The 20,351-nt window shown below is 31.6% G+C and overlaps 1 protein-coding gene across 1 annotated transcript in view; it reads left to right on the top strand.

Annotated features, from left to right (window-relative positions):
- Window positions 1–20,351, top strand: part of LOC109079623 (DNA annealing helicase and endonuclease ZRANB3-like) — a 55,331-nt gene that overhangs the window by 3,100 nt on the left and 31,880 nt on the right. Inside the window, 5 exon segments of the mRNA XM_042711733.1 lie at window positions 10,810–10,828; window positions 10,911–11,089; window positions 14,452–14,683; window positions 17,398–17,483; window positions 19,451–19,622. Coding sequence (XP_042567667.1) covers window positions 10,810–10,828; window positions 10,911–11,089; window positions 14,452–14,683; window positions 17,398–17,483; window positions 19,451–19,622 — 688 coding nt within the window.

Genomic DNA, 20,351 nt, shown 5'->3' with positions numbered 1-20,351 from the left:
TTTGTACTTTTTATTTCTGTGCAAACTATAGTTTTCATGTAGTATATTTTCGTTTTGAACAATAGACAAGTATTGATAAGATTGAATCTGAAATATTGACAGATGTAACATCAATTTTGTTTGTTTACAAAAAAAAAGCAAAAATGCATAACTAATTTTTTTTTGTTGTTGTTTTTGTGCATTTTGACAGTAACAAAATGATCATTATAATATAATGGCAGATGTTGTCACATGCTTTATTATATTGCATGTTTAATATCTGCTAAATTTATTTTTCAGTTTTTTTCTCTTAATTATCTAATTATTTTCAATGCAGTTTTTTATAAAAATGTCAAAAAAGGAGGTAAATGATTGACATTGCGTCTGTTAAGTTTTTGGGTGTTTAATTTTGGGATACAGTATTAATACTAAGCATTGTAGTAATTGCTGCATTATATTTTTTTTTTTATTTGTTTTTTCAATAAAGTTTGTATATATTTTATTATATAAATAAATATTAATAGTAATACTGTGAAATATTTTTCCAATTTAAAATAACTGTTCCATTTTTATATATTTTAAAATGCAATTTATTCCTGTGATTCAAAGCTGAATTTTCAGCATCATTTTTCAGTGTCACATGATCCTTCAGAAATCAATCTAATATGCTCAAGAAACATTTATTATTGAGTTACAAATTTTAAAGACAGTTGTGCTTAAGATTTTGTGAACTGGGTGGATACTTTTGTAACTTTCATCAAAGAATCAAACACTACAGTATACCATTCTAAACAAGCTTACTGTATCTAAATTTCACTTTCCACACAGGTTCATTTGGATGCAATGTCTCTGTTGTGCGTAATGCGTTCTCTGTTGGATCTAGATACTCTTGATAACGAAAGCATGTTAGAAGTTACTACATCAAGCTGGCACTTTTCAGTCACCTCTATGAAGCTATCACTTTTATCTGAATTGGCACGTGGTTCGTCCTTTGTTTTTTGTACTTGAATCTAATTTAGCGATTTAATTCCCCTGGTGTTAGCGCTTTGAACCGCTAATCAGTAGATGGGATTATGGCACAGTAATTTGCTCTATAATTAAATATGATCTCCACTCCAGCCAATAACCGAGTTAACACGAGTAATCCTCGACTGTAATTACTTTATCCGTACAGAGACTCTCCACCTATCGTCTAATGACCTGGGACAGGCGTCCACACGGCTGTGTGTCATCTCCAATGACTAGCCACGTTTTGTTTTTGATGTTTTTGATGAAGGCGGTTAGTTACTGTTTATTTTTAATATTAGGCTTGACAGCCTTAAGAGAAAATCTCATTAACGTGGATGGTTTTAGATCAGCGTCAATGCTAGAACAGTAAACTAACCCGCGGAAATTTGCTAAGGTTTATTTAACATTGAATGTACATTGACATTCTTTTTGAGCATTTTATTTATTCATTTTTCACTAATTTCAACATTTAATGTCATACCTCGTCATCTTCCTCGACAACCAATATTGAAACGATACTTTCGGCTAAATAGAAAGCTAAAAGTGATGGTTACCAAAGTTGGTTTGTGTTACAAAACTGTGTACTCTCTATAAGGACTGTAGTGTTTCATTTACAAAATGGCAGCATATACCTGCTGGCCTGGCATGCATAATACAGCATTTTGTTATTCATGTATACCAGGGATGTCTGCTGAAATGGGGGATCATTTTAATGTTTCTGCAATGTCTTTTTTTTTCAAAAAACTTCTCAAAAACGCAAAGTCTAGAATACCTTAGTAAATTAATTTAGGATCTCCTTCAAACAGAATTCACAATTGGCTTGATAGACTTAACAGTTAAAATCACGGACTGTTTTACTGTTTTGTATATGTTTATTTGGTAAATTGGTAAGTTGAAATTTTGTAATTTGCTAGAGTTTATTTAACATTATCTGTACCGATAACCGCGAGCGGTTCAAAATTTCGATCAAATATGTGACGATTCAAATCGGTTGAAATGCTAAACAAATCTCGATTCATTTATGGGTAGGAGTTTATTTAAATCCATGTATGACGGGAACTTACTGTCTTTAGAAAAGTTTTAGATGGTATTTTTTCTTTTCATCTTGCCTCTGTATAATGCATATTAAAGTTCATAAGTTGCAGCTCTGCTTGTGTTTAGCAGCGGAAACCAAGGAAACGCTTTAAGCGCCACAGGCTGGCAGAGAGTGAATCTGTGTCTCATTCAGCTCGTCTGCTGTTTCATGCAGATATTTTTATGTATAGTTTTACAAAACTGAAGTCAAAACATTCTGTTTTCGCTTCAAATTTCCAAATTACACAATCTAATTTGATTAAAAACTGCTCACGTTGCATGTATGCAGCATCTTTGTTTGGATCATGATTAAAATGCTGTGGTTGCCTCTAATTTTAAATGGAAAGTGCATAGACAAAGCCTTATTTTGTTTATATGAAGAGATTTATTTTATTTGTGTTACTTATTTATTTGATTTGGGACTTGTTTTAAAATTTCATATTTACATTTACATTATATTAAAAAATTTTATATTTAAATTTTGTCATTTAGCAGATGCTTTTATCCAAAGCGACTGAGGACAATAGAAGCAATCAAGACCAACGTTATCTTCCTCCACACAAATTACTGGAACATCTCATTTCAGTGATAAATTCAGAAGCAAAATTAGTTGCAAGTTGGTTTGCATGCAAATTTTAAATGTTGTTTTCAGTGTCAGGTTGTTAATCCCAAAGAGCTGTGTTACTATTCAAAAGGAAGGTATTTGAAATGGCTTGCCGTCACAGTGGTAAGCACAAATGCTCTTGACTTAGTGAGCTGTGGTGCTCAAACAGTTGTTGCGGATTGTTAACGTTGACGTAATTGGCACATCCTTTTTTGCCATTTTATTTATTCATTCTACGCAAATGTCGAAGTTTAATGTCAGATCATACCTCGTTATCTTCCTCCACACCAACTATTGGAACATCCTTGCCTCATTCAGGAACTTGTGAGTAAAATCGTCTGTTTTCAGTCTCAGGTTGTATCCATCTTTGATGTTGCAACACTACAGTTATGTCGTACACTGTGGAGTATAGTTACGGCCACATGAAATACCTCAGGAAACCGTGGCAGGAAGTATTTCGTGGTGTTTGTGTTTGTTTACGTGTTTGGAGAGTCTGTTTCATTTAATCGCATGAATCTTTACCTTGCGGTTGGAGTAGATGTGCCTCTCATGTAATAGAATACAACCACTCTGTGTTTTCTAAACCATTGATTTCAGTTTTCTCTCTCTTTATCTCCCACCTCTCTCTCTCTCTCTCTCTCTCTGCAATTCAATAATCCCCCTGAAGCAGAATTGCTTTTTTTTTTTGTTACAGCACAGCCAAACCACACACTGAGACACGATAGTTGCTCAGATGATGCAGTGTTTTAAGCTGCACTGTGCTACTTATAGCGAGATTTCATCAGCGGCTTGTTACCAGTCGAGAAGATAGATATCCACGGTTGCTTTCATATCTCGAAAGCACAAAAGGTGAACGGCAGCCATTACTTGATAAAACCTTACTTGAGTCTTGAAGTATTAGATTTAATACTGCAGATTACGAAAGATTACTATTAAACAATACACAGTTTAATAGTAATTATTGTTACGGTTATTGTTACTACTGTAAAATCACAGTAAATTAATTTGGGATCTCATTCAAACAGCTTTTTTTCTGATAAAATGAACAAAAAAACTTAGAGGTGAGCTCTTTTAATCAAAACGAGCACTTAACAGCCACCCAAAACACATTAGCAACCATTCTGGGACTAAGAAATGTAAAAAAAAAAAAAAAAAAAAAAACTAATTCCACGTAATTTTTTTTTTGTTTACAATGGTGGCTAATGCTAAGTTTTACCACAGTTTTACCGTAATAACATTAAGGTAAAGGTATTCATAAAAGTACAACGGAATTATAAAAAAATCTTTTTTGATCGAAACAAGCACCTAGCAACCACACAAAACACCCTAGCAACCATTCAAAACACCTTTGCAAAAGTAAGCATGTTAAGCATAATTTTTGTACGTTTTAGACTTTTTTTTTTTTTTTTCGAAATCTAAAAACGAGTTCAGTATTTTTTTCTTTTTCTTTTTTTTTCTTTGATGGCTAATGCTAAGTTTTAATCACAGTCCTACTGTAGTGACGTTAAGGTAAACGGTATTCATAAAAGTAAAAACAGAATTAAAAGAAATCAAAAAAGAATTCAGAATTGTTTTGACAACCGCATAGCAACATATTAGAATTGTTTTCTGACTAACTTTTTTCTTTTAACAGTGTAAAAAGGTTCAATGTTGTTCACTTTAGTGGCTAAAGCTAAGTTTTACCAGCTTTATTGTAGTAAAAGTAAAAACAAATAATTATTTTAGGAGTATAACACTTGCATGGCAAGAGTTAGAAACATGTTAGCATTGTTTTTGTGAATTTAGATGAACGTTTTCTTCGGTAGTCTAAAAACATATTCGGTGTCATTTTTTTGTGTGTGTACAGTGGTGGCTAATGCTAAATTTTACCAGAGTTTTACTATAGTAACATTAAGGTAAAGGTATTCACAAAACTACAAAAAGCATTGCTACAGTAGTATTGATCATCTAGACTAGCTTATCTGTTACAGTATACATGATCTTGTTTGTTGTTTTAAGATGTTTGTTTCCACAGAACAGCTAGCCAGTTAGCATAATGCTAATTTAGTTCTTTGTGTGCTAGAAACCCATGTTTATCAATGCCTCACTTACACGCAAAACCCTCACGCCACATTAAAGATGCTAATAAAGCCATAATGCACCAGCGTATGGACTACGACTAAATGCTAATTCATCACATATGGATGATGAAATGCTACGCGAGGGCAGATTAGCATACGCCGTGCTGACACAATTACTGCGGTTTAATGAGCCCTGAACTCTAACCCACCAATCAAACCACTACACCGTGAGCCACCATGTGACACACAGGAGCTAAACTATCACTGTCTCCGCATCGAGCGCCGTGGCCGAGACAATCGATAGCTATTGATCCGAGATGGAAGGCTGTAAAGAAGGGATACTGTACGGCCGCTTAAAATTGCATCAGAGGTGCAAATGAAGGCATGGGGGAAGATTAAGAGATTATTCAATATTACACTTGTAACGAACGTGAAATAAAGCAAATTAGTGCAAATTAAGTCGTCTTCGCTAGTATCGGTGGCCTTCATGTCAGGGGTAATGACTCGAAGGGGAAAAAAACAACAACTGTGTATGGACTATAGTTTTAAAATGCCATCAGAAGGTATTAAGGATAATAATTATATATATTTTAATATTTCACATTGTTTGCTAGCTTTAATGTAATATATACATGCTATTTTTCCCCTAAATGTTGACAAAATGTGATTTTATTTGATAAATGTGCAGTTTTTTTTTCCCCTCAGGAAAACAAACGTAAAATATTGATGACATCTCGGGCGTTTTCAAATTTGTGTTCAAAATCAATGTATTTTATATAAATATTGTTTTATTTTTGTATAATTTTCACAATTGTGATCAGGCATCTTGTGATAATATTCAATATAGAAACATTTGTATATTTTGTATAAATTTATGTACAGTATTTATATAAATATTATCTATATATTTTATTTATGCATTTATATTTTGTAGATTTTTCCACTGATGCGATTACATCATACTTGAATAAAAAATGCGTCAAAACATGAAAAAAAATGTGTTTATAAAGCTTTTTTTTAGATAATATTTTTGTATTTTATTAATAATATTTATTTAATTTATACATTTATATTTTGTTTTATTTTATTGTGTATTTTTTATATTATATATTTATTTTATATACATTTTATTTTAATATTTATAAATGCTATACATTTTATTAAGATTGTATATTTATACATAATCAGGCAACTTTTGTACTTTTTAAAATTTTTTGACATAGCCCACCCCAACTTCCTGTTTAAACAGGAAATATGCTAGAACAGAAGATAAATCTTTAAACTGAAGCTTTAAACTAATATCTATATTGTTTATAATTTATATTCTAAATAAATAGTATATTATATTTAAAATTATGTTGATATTTTATTTTTTGCATTTATGTTTTATACATTTTTAATCAATGTACTATATATAAATATTACTTTTATATTTTATTGTTGCATTTATATTTATATATTTATTATAAATTATGTATATAAATTAATTCTAATTATATTAATAAATGTTATATTTTTACATATTAATATATTAATAATTATATTATTATGTGTTATATTTTTTTTATTTTATGGAGCATATTTATTATTTGGCAAGGAAAATAAGACTAACCAATTTTTTTAAAAAAACAAACAAACTGTTTTAATGTACAGAAAGAGTATATTTAAAGTTTTCAATAGTTCAGATTTGTTTAATTGACATTTGCGTAATTTATGTAAATAATTTCTATATTTTATATAAACATTATTCATCTACATTTCCTTTGATTTGATTTATTATTTACTATAGTGAATTAGGAAGCCTCGCGATCTGAAAGGGGAGCATTTAAAAGCGTGCTAGAATTAAGTTGATGGTGTTGTTGACAGGCAAATCAGACGGGGCCTCCTTCAGGACACAGCGGTGCGTCGGTTGCAAGCGGCGTTATTTAAAGAACAGTGATTAATGTGTGGAGAAGCAGCGCACACGCACACACACACACACACACACACACACCTGAGAGGCACTCGAGGCGTGTGAGAGCGCAATACACAGCGCTAGCAAGTGCTCAAACAATTTGAAGGCAAAAAAAAAGCCAGTGGCAGGACAGAGGCTGTTAATCATCCTTTCACAGTGAGGGAGGAGAAAACAAGATGAAGAGGGCATCATAACTGTCTCTCTCTCTCTCCGTCTGTCTCTCACCTCTTTATCTTTATTTGTGTCTCTGTCGCTCCTAGACATTTCAAGAGGTCACTTTATTCTCTTATCGATACTGATCAAAATATAATATGGCTATATTAGCTTATTTCTACGCCTTATTACCTTGATAAAAAAGTATTTGGCCCATTTCATGGTACAGTGACGTTAATACCATGATACTTTGATATATAGTGGCTATTTTAGTGGGTTTTCAATCTGGAAATAAACCAAAAGGTTTAGTTTTTTGATTATTTTGAAACAAAGAAATGCTATAAAGATTCTGGACTGTCTGTATAAATAAATTAAAATATACAAACAGATAATGAATAATAATAAACACTAATACAATTATATTTGTATAGATGGATGTTATATATTTGTATAGACAGATAGAATGTTAATAATTTTTAAGTTTATTTTTAACGTTATTTTTACCAAAATATTACTTTTAACATGTAATATTTTTTTAACTGTCTAATATTTTAACATTTTTTTAATTACTATTATTATTTATATATTAATATACATATGAATATATTTATATATTTAAATATAAATGTGTATATATAGAGAGAGAGACAGAGAGAGAGAAAATGTTAATAATTTTTAGTCTTTTGTTTACTTTTTTACTTAAGCATTACTTTTAAACATGTTTTTTCTAATAATTATTAGTATTATTAATAAATATACCTATATTATTTTCTGTAACTATAATATTTATATATTAAAATATTACATTTAAATATAAATGTTTATATATATATATATATATATATTATATATATATATATTATATATATATATATATACACACACACACACACACACACACACACACACACACTATATATATATATTTTAGCAATAGATTAAATATTAATAATATTTCGTTTTTTGTTTATTTAATTAAAATACATAAATATTATAACTTATTTATTGTAATCATTATATTTGTATATGAATATATAAATATTTATATAATTATATGTAAATGTAAATGCTGATGGATGGATAGATACAGTAGAACAATAGATATAACTTTTATTTTTTATGTTTACTATATTTGTAACTTCAGCGTTACGTTTTGAAACAGTCCAATATTTTAACATTTCATTTAAAATGTATAGATAGCTATAATAGATAGTCATTTAATTTTGTGTTTAAAATAAACATTTAAATGTTACATTTCTTTTTACATTTATTACTGTTATTTTTGACTTAAACTCCTTAATATTTAATCATTTTAAATAGTCTAACATATTAACTTTAGGATTAATATTACATTAACCTGTTATATTACCATTTTCATAAAATATTCTATATGTGTGTGTATACTTGTTTATACTATATTGTGTGAACCAAATGTCCCCACAAGGATAGTAAAACATGAAATTATTGACATTGTGTGGACCGGCCTGCGGTCCTCATGAAGGAAATAATTATTAAAAATAGTAAATGATGTTTACCTGAAAGTGTAACAGTGCAAACAGGTTTTATGTAAGGGTTAGGGGATAGAAAATATAGTTTGGTCAGTATAAAATTAATGGAAGTCTATGAAAAGTCCCCACAATTCACAAAAAACTAACCTGTGTGTGTGTGTGTGTGTACATATATATTAATATAAATAATAAATGAATAAGTACATACAGTATATGTATTTATTTATTACTACCTAATACCAAAGTACTTTTTGTTCGTGTAATAAAAAAAGATGGATTTGTTTCTAAACTGGTTACAATACATTGTTCTTCTGTTGAATGTACTATTGTTTAGAAAGCACACTGTATTTGTACACCGTTTGCAAATATGGCATCAGCATTAGTTAAATGTGCTGCTGTCGAGGGAGCATGTTTATAACAACCGAGGCGTTGCTGGAATCCACATTAATAATAAACTGAAAAGAGCAAATAAACAAAAAAGAAGCAAAGCTCTTTCATTTTGTGGCCCTGCATGTATCTGCTTCATTTGTTCCCAGTAAATCCTTGAACATCGCCTGACGCGTGAGCAATTACATTTTTCTCCCCCCCTGAAAGAATCCGCAGAAGATCAGTGTCTCTCGGCATTACTTAAAAAAAGAAGGAAAGAAAGAAAGCAAGCAAGATGAAACAGAGGAAACATCTCCCCTCTAATGAGTCGATCTAGTGTTTGAACAATGGATCCGGGTGACATTTCACTAACCAGAACCAGGAAGGTCTTGATGCTGTGCTTCCTCACTGGGATCACCAGGACATAGACGAATGTTGCAGGCTGTTTCACTAGATTTGTTTGCATCGCTCTTCAGGTGGCATTGGAGGAAACTTGAGATCTTGTGGATTTGTCATGCAGTAAACGCTGGGAAAGAGAGGACGAGAATATACAATGTGTTCATAAAACACTTTTTTTCATGTGTTCTTTTCTTCTGAAGTCGTTTGATGTAGTATATGTAGAGATTCTCTAATGATCACAATGCAAAGCTGCCTCCCCAGTCTACTCCGATCATTCATTCAGAATATACTGCAAAAAAATGCTTTTACACAGAAATGTCAATAATAATATTTTCATTTAATATTCTGATATCAAAATTTTCAGTTTAATATCAGAAATATATTTGTAATATATATTCACATTTATCTATATCTGTGTGTGTGTGTGTGTGTATGTATGTGTATGTGTATATATATACAGCAACTTACAAATGATGACGATAGAAGCAATCAAAACCAACAAAGGAGCAATAATATGCAAGTGCTATGATATGGATTTCTATTATCTTACATAAACAGTTTAATATTTAAATTTAAGCAAATACAATTGACATATTTTCCTTTAAATCTTAAATGTTTATTTAAACATTAACCTTTTAAATATTTTCAACATTTTAAAGTAAAAATACATTTAGTCTATTTTAATATTTTTTCTGATATTTCCTGTTTAATATTTATTTTATATTTAATAAAAAAAAAATAGTTTAATATTTGAATGTCATATTTAATATTTGCTTAAATTGTTTTCAAATATTTACATTAAAATAGAATGATTTTAATACATATTTAACCATGTAATATTTAATTTCAGAATTTAATATTTACTTAAATTGTTACATTATGAATATTTAAAAAAAAATATATGTTTTTAATAAATGTTCAACCATTTAATTTTGTATAGCATTTTATAATATTTTTATATTTTATGTATTTTAATAGTTTATTTATATTTGTACTATTTTTGATTAAACTAATATTTAATATGTTTAATTTTCAATGCATAATATTTTTATATTTCATAATTGAATGAATATATTTACTATATTACTACTTTTCAAATAATTTAAACTGACTCAAAATATTTGAAGATGTAATGATAATGAAATAAAATCTGTCGCTTGATATTGAAAATGGGACTAGGCAGGTTAACCTAGGCAGGGGGCGAGGAATTAAAAATGAAAAACTACAAAAGTGTACATTATGGATCTTTGTAATGTCGTGTTGCTGCATTGATTAGGACTCCAGTGGCCCATATCTTCAGCGACAACATGCTGAGCTCAGGATGCTGGGTAAATTTCATTTAGGGGAGCAGCTTGATTGATTCAAGGCCTGTATTAGTTGGTTATTGGGGTCTTAAATGAATGGGCGTTTTAAATAAAGCCCTGTACTCCGCAGCGGGGCTCTACACGCCTCTGCTTCAGGATTGAGTTTTTCCATGCCGTCGGCTGCCAGAGCAAAATTAGTCGTTGAGTTCAGGTGTGCAGGAAATTATATTGAGCAATGTGCGCTGACTAGAAAGCCCTAATCTCACAATATTGCCTTTCTGGACATTGGTTTAGGGAAAAGATTAAAAACGTGATGCAGAGGGTAATTATTTAGAGACAACTAATTTTGGTGTTTGGGTCAGTCATTGTAAGTTCATTAGTTTTCATTTCTGTTTTGCAGGTGCATGATTGCTGATGAGGTAAGAGCGTTTTGCTTTTCTTGACTCTAATTCGATTGGGTTTTTATAGAGTCCACTGATCACTGACGATTTGTGTCATCAGATGGGTTTGGGAAAGACGATCCAGGCCATTTCGGTGGCGTGTATCTTCAAACAAGAATGGCCTCTGCTGATTGTGGTGCCTTCATCTCTGAAATACCCTTGGATTGAAGAGCTGGAGAAGTGGATTCCCGAACTCGACCCCAGAGACATCAACTTGGTGGAAAGCAAGACCGATACAATGTATGACAAATTTAAGTTCAATAGAGCACAACACTTGGGTTCAGGAAGTGAACAAGTGAAAAATCGCATTGATTTTCTCCGTAGTGAAATGGATATTTAGCGTTAACATCTTATGTAATGATATTTATACATACATAACTCAATATGTAATATTTTTAAACTATATCTTTACATGTTGCTTTCATAAAAATCAGACGTATGTTGCAGAGACATTTTTGAAAGGGCACAACATCTTGAAACATTACATAATATTTGCAGAATTTTTTTAATAAATTTTTTTAAATGAAAAATGTTAATGTTATTTTCATATTTTTCTAATATATTATAGTTTTTAAAATGTATAATGTTGTATTTATATTTATTAGTATTATTTTATATATATAAATGCTTTTGTGTTTATATTTTAAATATTGTTAAATTATTATTGTTAAATAAAAATATATATAATTTTCATATATTTATTATTAGTAGTAGTATTTGATGTTTATTTATTCAAAGACATAACTGCCAAAATGTTTGCATATTGTTTTCATAATAATAGTAATAGTAATAATAAAAAGTTGCAGAGACATTTTTTTAAAGAGCACACTATCTGGAAAACATTGCATAATATTTGTATAATATTTTATATATATATATATATATATATATATATATATATATATACAGTTTAAATACATATAATACTTTCTTTTTTTAATATATATATATTTTTTTTCTTCAAAAGAAGTAATTGTCACAATATTTGCACAGTACTTTTCTTTTTTTTATGTCATAATTCCAGTACACACATGCTTTGCAGAGACATTTTTGAGAGAGCAGACCATCTGGAAAACATTGCATGCTATTTCAAGCATCATATTTATGTCCAAACATCCACTAAACATCTTAAAAATTACCATGTAATCTAAATATTAAACGTCACAAAACATCTGAATGTTGTTCAAGCAGAGAAAGTGTAATGACGTGTAAATTGTAGCTACATTTTGACACTCACCGAATAGGCATCTTAGTAATCGATCGTTTAAGTTTGTTTTGCAGTGCCTGAAAAAAAAAAAGAGGGACATCGGTTCGTAATTCATTGCGATCCAGTGGACCGTACTGGAGGACGCCTGCACTGGTGGCCGAGAGATTTTTTGCTCAAAATGAAAGATTGATTCTTTCAGACTGTGTGTGAGTTTAATCATAGTGGCAAAATTGATTCATGAAATTTATGACTGAGTATGACTTTGCAGAAGCCTCCGGAAAAGTTAGGAAGAAATCTCTTGATTTATTAATTTTTTTTCCCCCTCCTTGTGTCACACTTTTATGAGTAGCTTTAGAAAGTTATGAAAACCGTTCACACAGATTTTCAGCCTGTAGAAATACAAAACTGAAGTAAAATCTCCTGTTCACTGACTACAAAATTATACCACAATACAAATTACACGGCAGACATATGAAATCAAATCACCTCCCCGGAGAGATATTAAACAAATCCTAAATTAGCTCACCTTTTACGGCTACGAATCTCGCACAAAGAATACTTTAGCTCTATCTTAGGAGTGGGAGAGAGCTTGTGAGAGCTGCCCTTCCACAGAGGATGCTGGGATTGATTGTACAGCCCATGCAGTCAGAGGGTCATGTTGTCTTTTTGCCTGTTATTGATGCTTCTAAAAAGAGGATCACAAATTGCTCTGTTTACCCTGAGAATTCTGGCCCGGGGTTGAGTCGACCTGTAAAGTCGTTGCCATGGCAACATCTCCCTCCGCGCTTGATGAAGGCCTGTCAGCATGGTGAATGATATTTTAACTCTAATGGCTCATAGTGCAAAGCAGGAACAAACATCATTTCCTCTCAGTGTACGGTTGGCATCTTTACACAGTCTGTATCGGGACTATGAGGTGAAAGAAAAGCAATGAAAACGCTAATAATATAAACTGTTTTGGATATATCTACAGTGCACACCATTTCTGTTGTGATGGATTTGTAAGTGTGTATCTCGTGATTAAAAATCATGTGATTAAAAATTAGTTTGACAAAATTAGTATTTTTAGAGTAATGTTAAATGCTAAGTGCAGCTAAATCTATGATTGTTTAATATTATTGTCGACATCTGTCGAAAGACTCTACACCTCATTTCAGTTGAATTTTGATGCAGTTTTTAGCGGAAAGCTATTTTTTTTTTTTTTTTTTTTTTTTTTTTTTTTACAACGACATGGAAGTGGTGTGACCAAAAATTTTTTTGTTTCTTGGGTCAAAGTTTAGCTTAGCTTATCTTAGCTCGTGGTTTCGTATAGTGTGTATGAAAATAAATTCGGTAAAACCTAAAAATTATTAAATGATTTTAACACCTTGTGGCTCCAATAAATAAACTCTGTTATAAATATTTTTAAGCTTAGACAGTTTCTTTTGTGATGGATTTGTAAGTTTGTACGTCAGGATTTAAAAAAATGTTTTGTTTTAGACAATAAATGTACAGTTAAATGCCAAGCGCAACTAACTCTGTAATAGTTTATAGTTGTTTTCGACGTTTGTTGTTGACGTCAAAGACTTTACACCTCATTCCATGCATTTTCAACTCAGTTTTTAGAAGAACCTAGATTTTCACAAATGTTATGTTGCGTGAAATTGCCTGCAAAACTTTAGCTGAACTTAGCTTCTCTTTGTTGTGTTGTTTTTGTATTCTTTATAAAAGTGAATTCTGTAATATATAAAATTCGTAAAATGCTTTTTCGGTCTTGTGGCTCCAATGAAAACACTAATAATATAAACTATTATAAATGTATCCAAGTGTACACAGTTTCTGTTTTGACAGGTGCGTACGTTTGTAAGTCATGACCCGAAATTATATTTGTTTTAGACAAAATATTATGATAATTAGTAACGCATTCAAATTTGAAGGGGATGGGACTTGATTCAATCTGTCCAAACTTCAACTTTAATATTGTTGGTTAAAGAGACCTCAAAATGAAATTTCTGTCATGATTTACTCCCCGCCCCAACCTCTAGGAGTTTCTTTTTTTCTGTTGAACACAAAATAAGATATTCTAAAAAAAATTGTGAAACAAACAGTTGCCGGTAGCCACTGACTACTATGAAAAAAATACTATGAATGTCAGTGGCTACCAGCAACTGTTTAGTGAGTAAATGATAACAATTTTATTTTTGGGGTGAACTATTACTTTAATATTGTATTTTTCCACATCCATCGCCTTAGTTACAGTACATTAGCAGAAATGTTGTTTTTGTTGTGGACAGCGGACATTTTGTTGTTTTTAGCATTAACTTTTTAGTATTGACTCAAACAAAAATAAGGCCAAGTAAATTTATTGAGAAAGTTGTTGCACATTTTAATTTTTTGTTTCGTTGTCGTTTTGTAGGAGCATCAGCACTAGCAAAGTGACTATACTGGGCTACGGGCTCCTCACGACGGATGCACGCCCCCTGCTGGAGGCCCTGAACAAGCAACGATTCGCCGTCATCCTGGTGGATGAATCCCACTACCTGAAATCTCGCAACGCAGCTCGTAGTAAAATATTGGTGCCAATCATTCAGAACGCCAAGCGCGCCATCCTTCTAACTGGCACCCCGGCGCTGGGCAGACCAGAGGAGGTACGGTTTCCTCCAAATCTGTTTGTCATTTGCTTTGATTTATTAAGCCATTTGGTAATATGCAGCATGGTTTTGTTTGAGCTAAACCAGGAGGAGATCTTGTCATTAGCTGACATATTTCCCATCCTCCAGTCATCGCTCATGTCACCCAAAATTGCAAGTACGATAATATCATAAACTAAAAGTTTTGATAAGTTTCCCCCCTGTATATTATCACTAGGTTATTAAAATCATTTATTTGACTATTGTACTCACTATAAAATTATCCGATTACTACATGAAGGTCTTGTTCCTGCGCGGCACATTAGTTCACGTTAGGAATAAACATTTATAGTCATTCTCATTTCTTTTGTAAAGTGACAGCTTGAAATTTGTCACGCAGTTACTATCTTGCTGGTCTAATGACCCGCTCGCAGCAAAATTAAATTAATCAATCAAACAAGAGATCATTTTCAACATTTATCCTTTTATATGATGTAGCGATCCAGTGTCGGATATTTTAGCCAATTTCATGTGGTTTTGTCCACCTGGTTCTGTTTACCTCGATATTACGCTGGCGTGGGTGTTGTTTATTTAACCCAGTGACCTCTGTTGAGGTGGTCTATCAATGGCAGGGGTGATGTGAGTAAAAATGAGGGGATTTTAGAGCCATGGCTCTGAATGAGAAGGAAGAGAGAGAGCTCTCTTTTTCACAGGTCTCAAAAGCACAACGCTCATCTCTGCTGTTATTACTCTGTCCAGGGGTGTGCCAGTAATATTTGTCGTTTCCACAAACACCCTTGTCCTCACACTGTCTCGCTCTGTTCCTGTCTCTCTCTTATTTTTTACATTGTCTGGGTCTTTGCTTTCATGTCTCAATCTGTAACTCTGCCATGCCGGTTTTAGAAATGCAAGAGTCAGGCTGCTGTATTCTAGTAGATTTTAATTTAAAGGGATAATTTATTTCTTCTGTTGAACTGAAGATATTTTAAAGAATGTGGCTAATGAAATGGTTTATAGACCTCATTGACTTCTGTAGTGCAGAGAAAAATACTATGGAAGTCAATGGGGACCATCAGCTGTTTGGTTACCACCATTTTTCAAAATATATTCTTTTGTGTGGAGCAGAAGAATTGGAACAACTTGAGGATGCGTAGATGATGACAAAACGTGGTGAACAATCACTTAAATTGAAGCAGTTACACTGATGGTACAACAATATACTCGTGTACTTGAGTGTGAATTGTTCAAATATTGAAACATTGAAAATGTATCTTTCTATCTCCAGTGAACAAAAAACATGGCTGATTCTGGTAGACTTTGGTCAGGGTGGACGCTATATTTAGTTTGAGATATACGAAAATTGCTCTTTAATAGGGGTGTGACGAAACACTTATCCCATGAGACGAGACTGGGTTCACGAGAACGAGACAAGACGAGACGAGATTTTTAGACTTTTTTTGAAGAAATCCTCAATTAAATATATAGGGAAAAAGTCCAGAAATTCCATTTCGAAATTCATTTGCAAATTATTTACAAAATCGCTTTTACAAGCAGAGAGAATGTGCAAACTGTTCATAAATCAGAATGAATTTTAATGCAAATAGTTCACAAAACCATTCTTATGAGAGAGGCGAATTTCTGCAAGAAGTACATAAGACCGTTCTTACAAGCAGAGCAAATTTCTTTGCAAATTGTTTGCCAAGCCATTCTTAAAAAATGATCTTTGTGCAAATTATTCACAAACCGTACAAATTCATATTTATATCATTAACAAAACCATCACAAGCAAACTGTTTGTGCAAATCAGTCTCAAAACCATTATAAACAGAATGCATTCCATGTACAAATAATTTGTAAAACCATTTATATGAGCAGAACAAATCTGTTAAAAATATGAACAGACCAAATTTCTGAGTAAATGGTTCATAAAAACCATGTTTTATGTAAAGTGTTACAATATGAAAGGTTTTCCAAATGTTAGATATTAAGTTCATTCTGCTCGTGTTTTATGAATGAAGCCCATTAAACAGACTGCAGTTCCACTCCTCAAAGCCTGTTTTATTCTCGTTATATTAAATATTGTGTTTACTCCCACTAGTTTTTATTGCTGATCTACCCGTCACTGATGGCCAGTTAATTGACCAATACATTATTCAGGAAATACTAAAGGCTTCATTTTGAAGGATGCTACATTCTGTGCACTTTCTTGGTACATTGTGAGAGCTGCTGTTTTCTTTCTTTAAAATGTTCACTGGACAAAAGCCAAAATGTATGTCACTGCGTATGCAAAGGCCTCTCAAGATGACGCTAGTGTGTATATTATGGGAGTCTTGACCTCCATTGCTCTTCTAATTCCTTTGATACGTCTATCTGTACTTCTTATGAAAGACAAGTGTTTCCTTAATTCATCAAGATAATCACTGTTAGGTTTATACTAACTGAGCGTAATGTGCACTATGAGACTAACTCTTAGATAAAACACATTAGCATTTTATGAACTAATACCCGCTTTAATCAGCAGAGTATTTGTTCGCACCAGCTATAAACAGAAATCTGCTGACCGATTTTCAATAAACTCATGATTGCAAAGGCCCAAGGTCATAACTGTGAAAGTGTCCCTCTTTTTGAAGTTATTTGTTCCCATTAGAAGTTACTAGTGTAGTGTTAGTTCTGTGTTTGACATTTATGATGTCAAATTGATTGATGTTTTGATCTCTTGATCTCTCTTTCAGCTCTTCATGCAAATCGATGCTTTGTATCCACGGAGGTTTGGAACCTGGAGCGACTACGCCAAAAAATACTGCAATGCACACTACAAGTATAAAAACCCTTCTTTTTTAATGTACAATACAGCATTCAAGTGACGAATTAAAAGGGCAAACAGTTTAAGTACAACCAAATGGCTACATTCATTAAAAAGACTAAGACTAATTGGTTTGCAATACATTTTTAAATTAGCATTACCGTTTTATCTTTATTATTTATTCCTCAAGCAACTTTTACTGATATTAACATTGGTTGTCATTTTAGAGAATTTAGATGCAGAGAGGTTTGACCAAAAACACTCGTGTTGTTTGTAAAACCACTCTAACAAGCAGAATAATTTTGTGAAAATGTTTGTGAAACCGTAGAAGGAACTTCTGAAAAATGTTTGTAAAACACATCATGTTTTTTGAAATCGTTGGAGGAACTATTCTCATGCTCATTGAATTTGTAAAAAAACTGCAAATCCTTCGCAAAACTATTCTCATGCTCATTGAATTTGTAAAAAAAAAAAAAAATAAATATTGTAAAACTTGTTCGCAAAATACATCTTAGGAGCAGAATGAATTTCTCTGTAAATCTCTCGCAAAAACCTTCTTACGAACAGATATATTTGTGAAAAATATTTGTAAAAACTTTTATTACAAGCAGAATGAATCTGTGCAAAATGTTCATCAAACCATTCTCATGAGGACTGCAAATTTCTCTGCAAATCATTTGCAAAACCTTTCGTAACAAAGCAGAATTAATCTGTGCATAATATTCATAAAACCATTCTTACGAGCAGAGCTAGTTTCCCCTGACAATTGTTCACAAAACCGTTCTTATGAGCAGAACAAATTTTTCTGCAAATTGTTTGCAAAAACTATTCTTATTAGCAAATCAAATTTCTCACCAAATTGTTTGCAATTTTTTTTTACAAGCGGAACAAAATCATGCAAATTGTTCGCAAAACCATTCTTATGAGCAGAACAAATTTCTCTGCACATTGTTTGCATAAAACATTCTTCTTACCAAAGTGAAATTCTCAGCAAATTGTTCGCAAAAAAAAAATCTTATAAGTAGAACGAAATCATGCAAATTGTTCGCAAAACTATTTTTATGAACAGAGCGAATTTGTGCAAAATGTTCATGAAACCATTCTTACGTGTCTTTTCAGTTCACTCCCAAAACCATTCTTAAGAACAGAATGAATCTTCGTACAAATCATTTATAAATACTAGTTACATTTTTATTATATTTTTAATTGCGTTTTCCATTTTCCATTTTTCCAATAGCTTTTTAGCCCTACAGCTTTCCCATGTCAATATTAGGTGAATTGGTAACATTTTAATTATATTAAAGCAGTTTCATTTATATTTTTCATTATTTCATGGAATTTGCCTGTTCACCATCTTATTTTTTTCCACACTAAGCTCATCACAGTGAATTCTGGTATTATTTTCTCTGTTGTATATATATTTTACATCTGTAACACAAGTCTGTAATCCTTTAGAATGCTGTCTAGGTAGACAGCTGACTTTTTATTGTATATATATTTTACATCTGTATTTCATTTTTTTTATAATTTTGATTGCTTGTGTGTGTGTGTGTGTGTGTGTGTGTTTGTGTGTGTGTGTGTAGCGGCTGTGTTTGTGTGTGTGTGTGTTTTTAGTTGTGTCATGAAGATGAGTGGTGTTCAGAACATCTGAGAGGAATTTTGTTCCTCTCTTCTTATCAAATCTACAGCGGAGAAATTAAACGACAGCGATCCACACAAGGGTCTCCGAGTACAAATTAATCTACCGAGGAGTAGACTTGGAAGCGCACACACAAATTCCTGTCAATCATTCGTATATGCGGCAGTAAATATAAAACATTCATAATTAAATCTCTCACAGACACGCACACACACACACACATTTAAGCTAGAAAAGGTCTAATTTCAATGATAATGCTTGAGGATTTTGGTGAAATTAGGTGGATCTACAGCACAAGTGTGTGTTATGAATGAGTAAAATGTTTGTGTGTTTTTGTGTGCAGGTTTTTCGGGGCCAGACGGCAGTGGGACTGTCGCGGCGCGTCTCATTTGGACGAGTTACACCAGCGTCTGAGTGAGATTATGATTCGCAGACTCAAGAATCAGGTGCTGACTCAACTACCACCCAAAATACGCCAACGAATCCCCTTCGACCTTCCCAAAGATGCTGCCAAGGTATGCACTGAACATTTTCAAGCAGCTTCACAGTTACAGAATATAAAAGAATACGGTTGTCATGGTCAGTACCATGTTTTTTTTTTTATGTACCATGTTAATAGTGTTTTACTTCATTTATAAGTGTTATTTTATTTATTTATTTATTACTTGCATCAAACAAAATAAATAGAAACAATAACGATTACAAAAATGATTTACATTTATACATTAATTTTAATAATAATGATTACATGAAAATAAGACTTTTTTTCTAATTTATTGAAATTTATTGATTTTTATGTATTTATACATTAATTTTATTAGTAATAAAATTAATAATACCTTAAAACAAAAAAAGATTTAGGACAAACATTTGAATAAAAAAAATTATATATTTTTATACATAATTTCTACAATATTTTTATACTGTACTATCCTTTATATTATTTTCATATTTATGTGTAAATTAATTTTATGTTTACATATTTACATATACATCTAAAAATAATTTGAATAAAACCATTTAAACATAACAAAATTAAAAAGCAAATATTTTAAAATAATTTTATGAATTGTATCATTTTTTTAATAAACCAAAAAAAGAAAAACAAATACATGAAAAAAAAATTGTTTCATAATTTCTGTATATTGTATCATTTTTTTAATAAACCAAAAATTGTATTAATTTTTTTTGGAAAAAAATTAATAATACCTTAAATCTAAAGCTAGAAGGAAAAACGTTTGAAT

This window comes from Cyprinus carpio, chromosome A22, assembly GCF_018340385.1.
Source record: "Cyprinus carpio isolate SPL01 chromosome A22, ASM1834038v1, whole genome shotgun sequence".
NCBI lineage: Eukaryota > Metazoa > Chordata > Actinopteri > Cypriniformes > Cyprinidae > Cyprinus > Cyprinus carpio.
The sequence above is the reverse complement of the archived record's forward strand: the minus strand, read 5'-3'. Positions and strand labels throughout refer to the sequence as shown.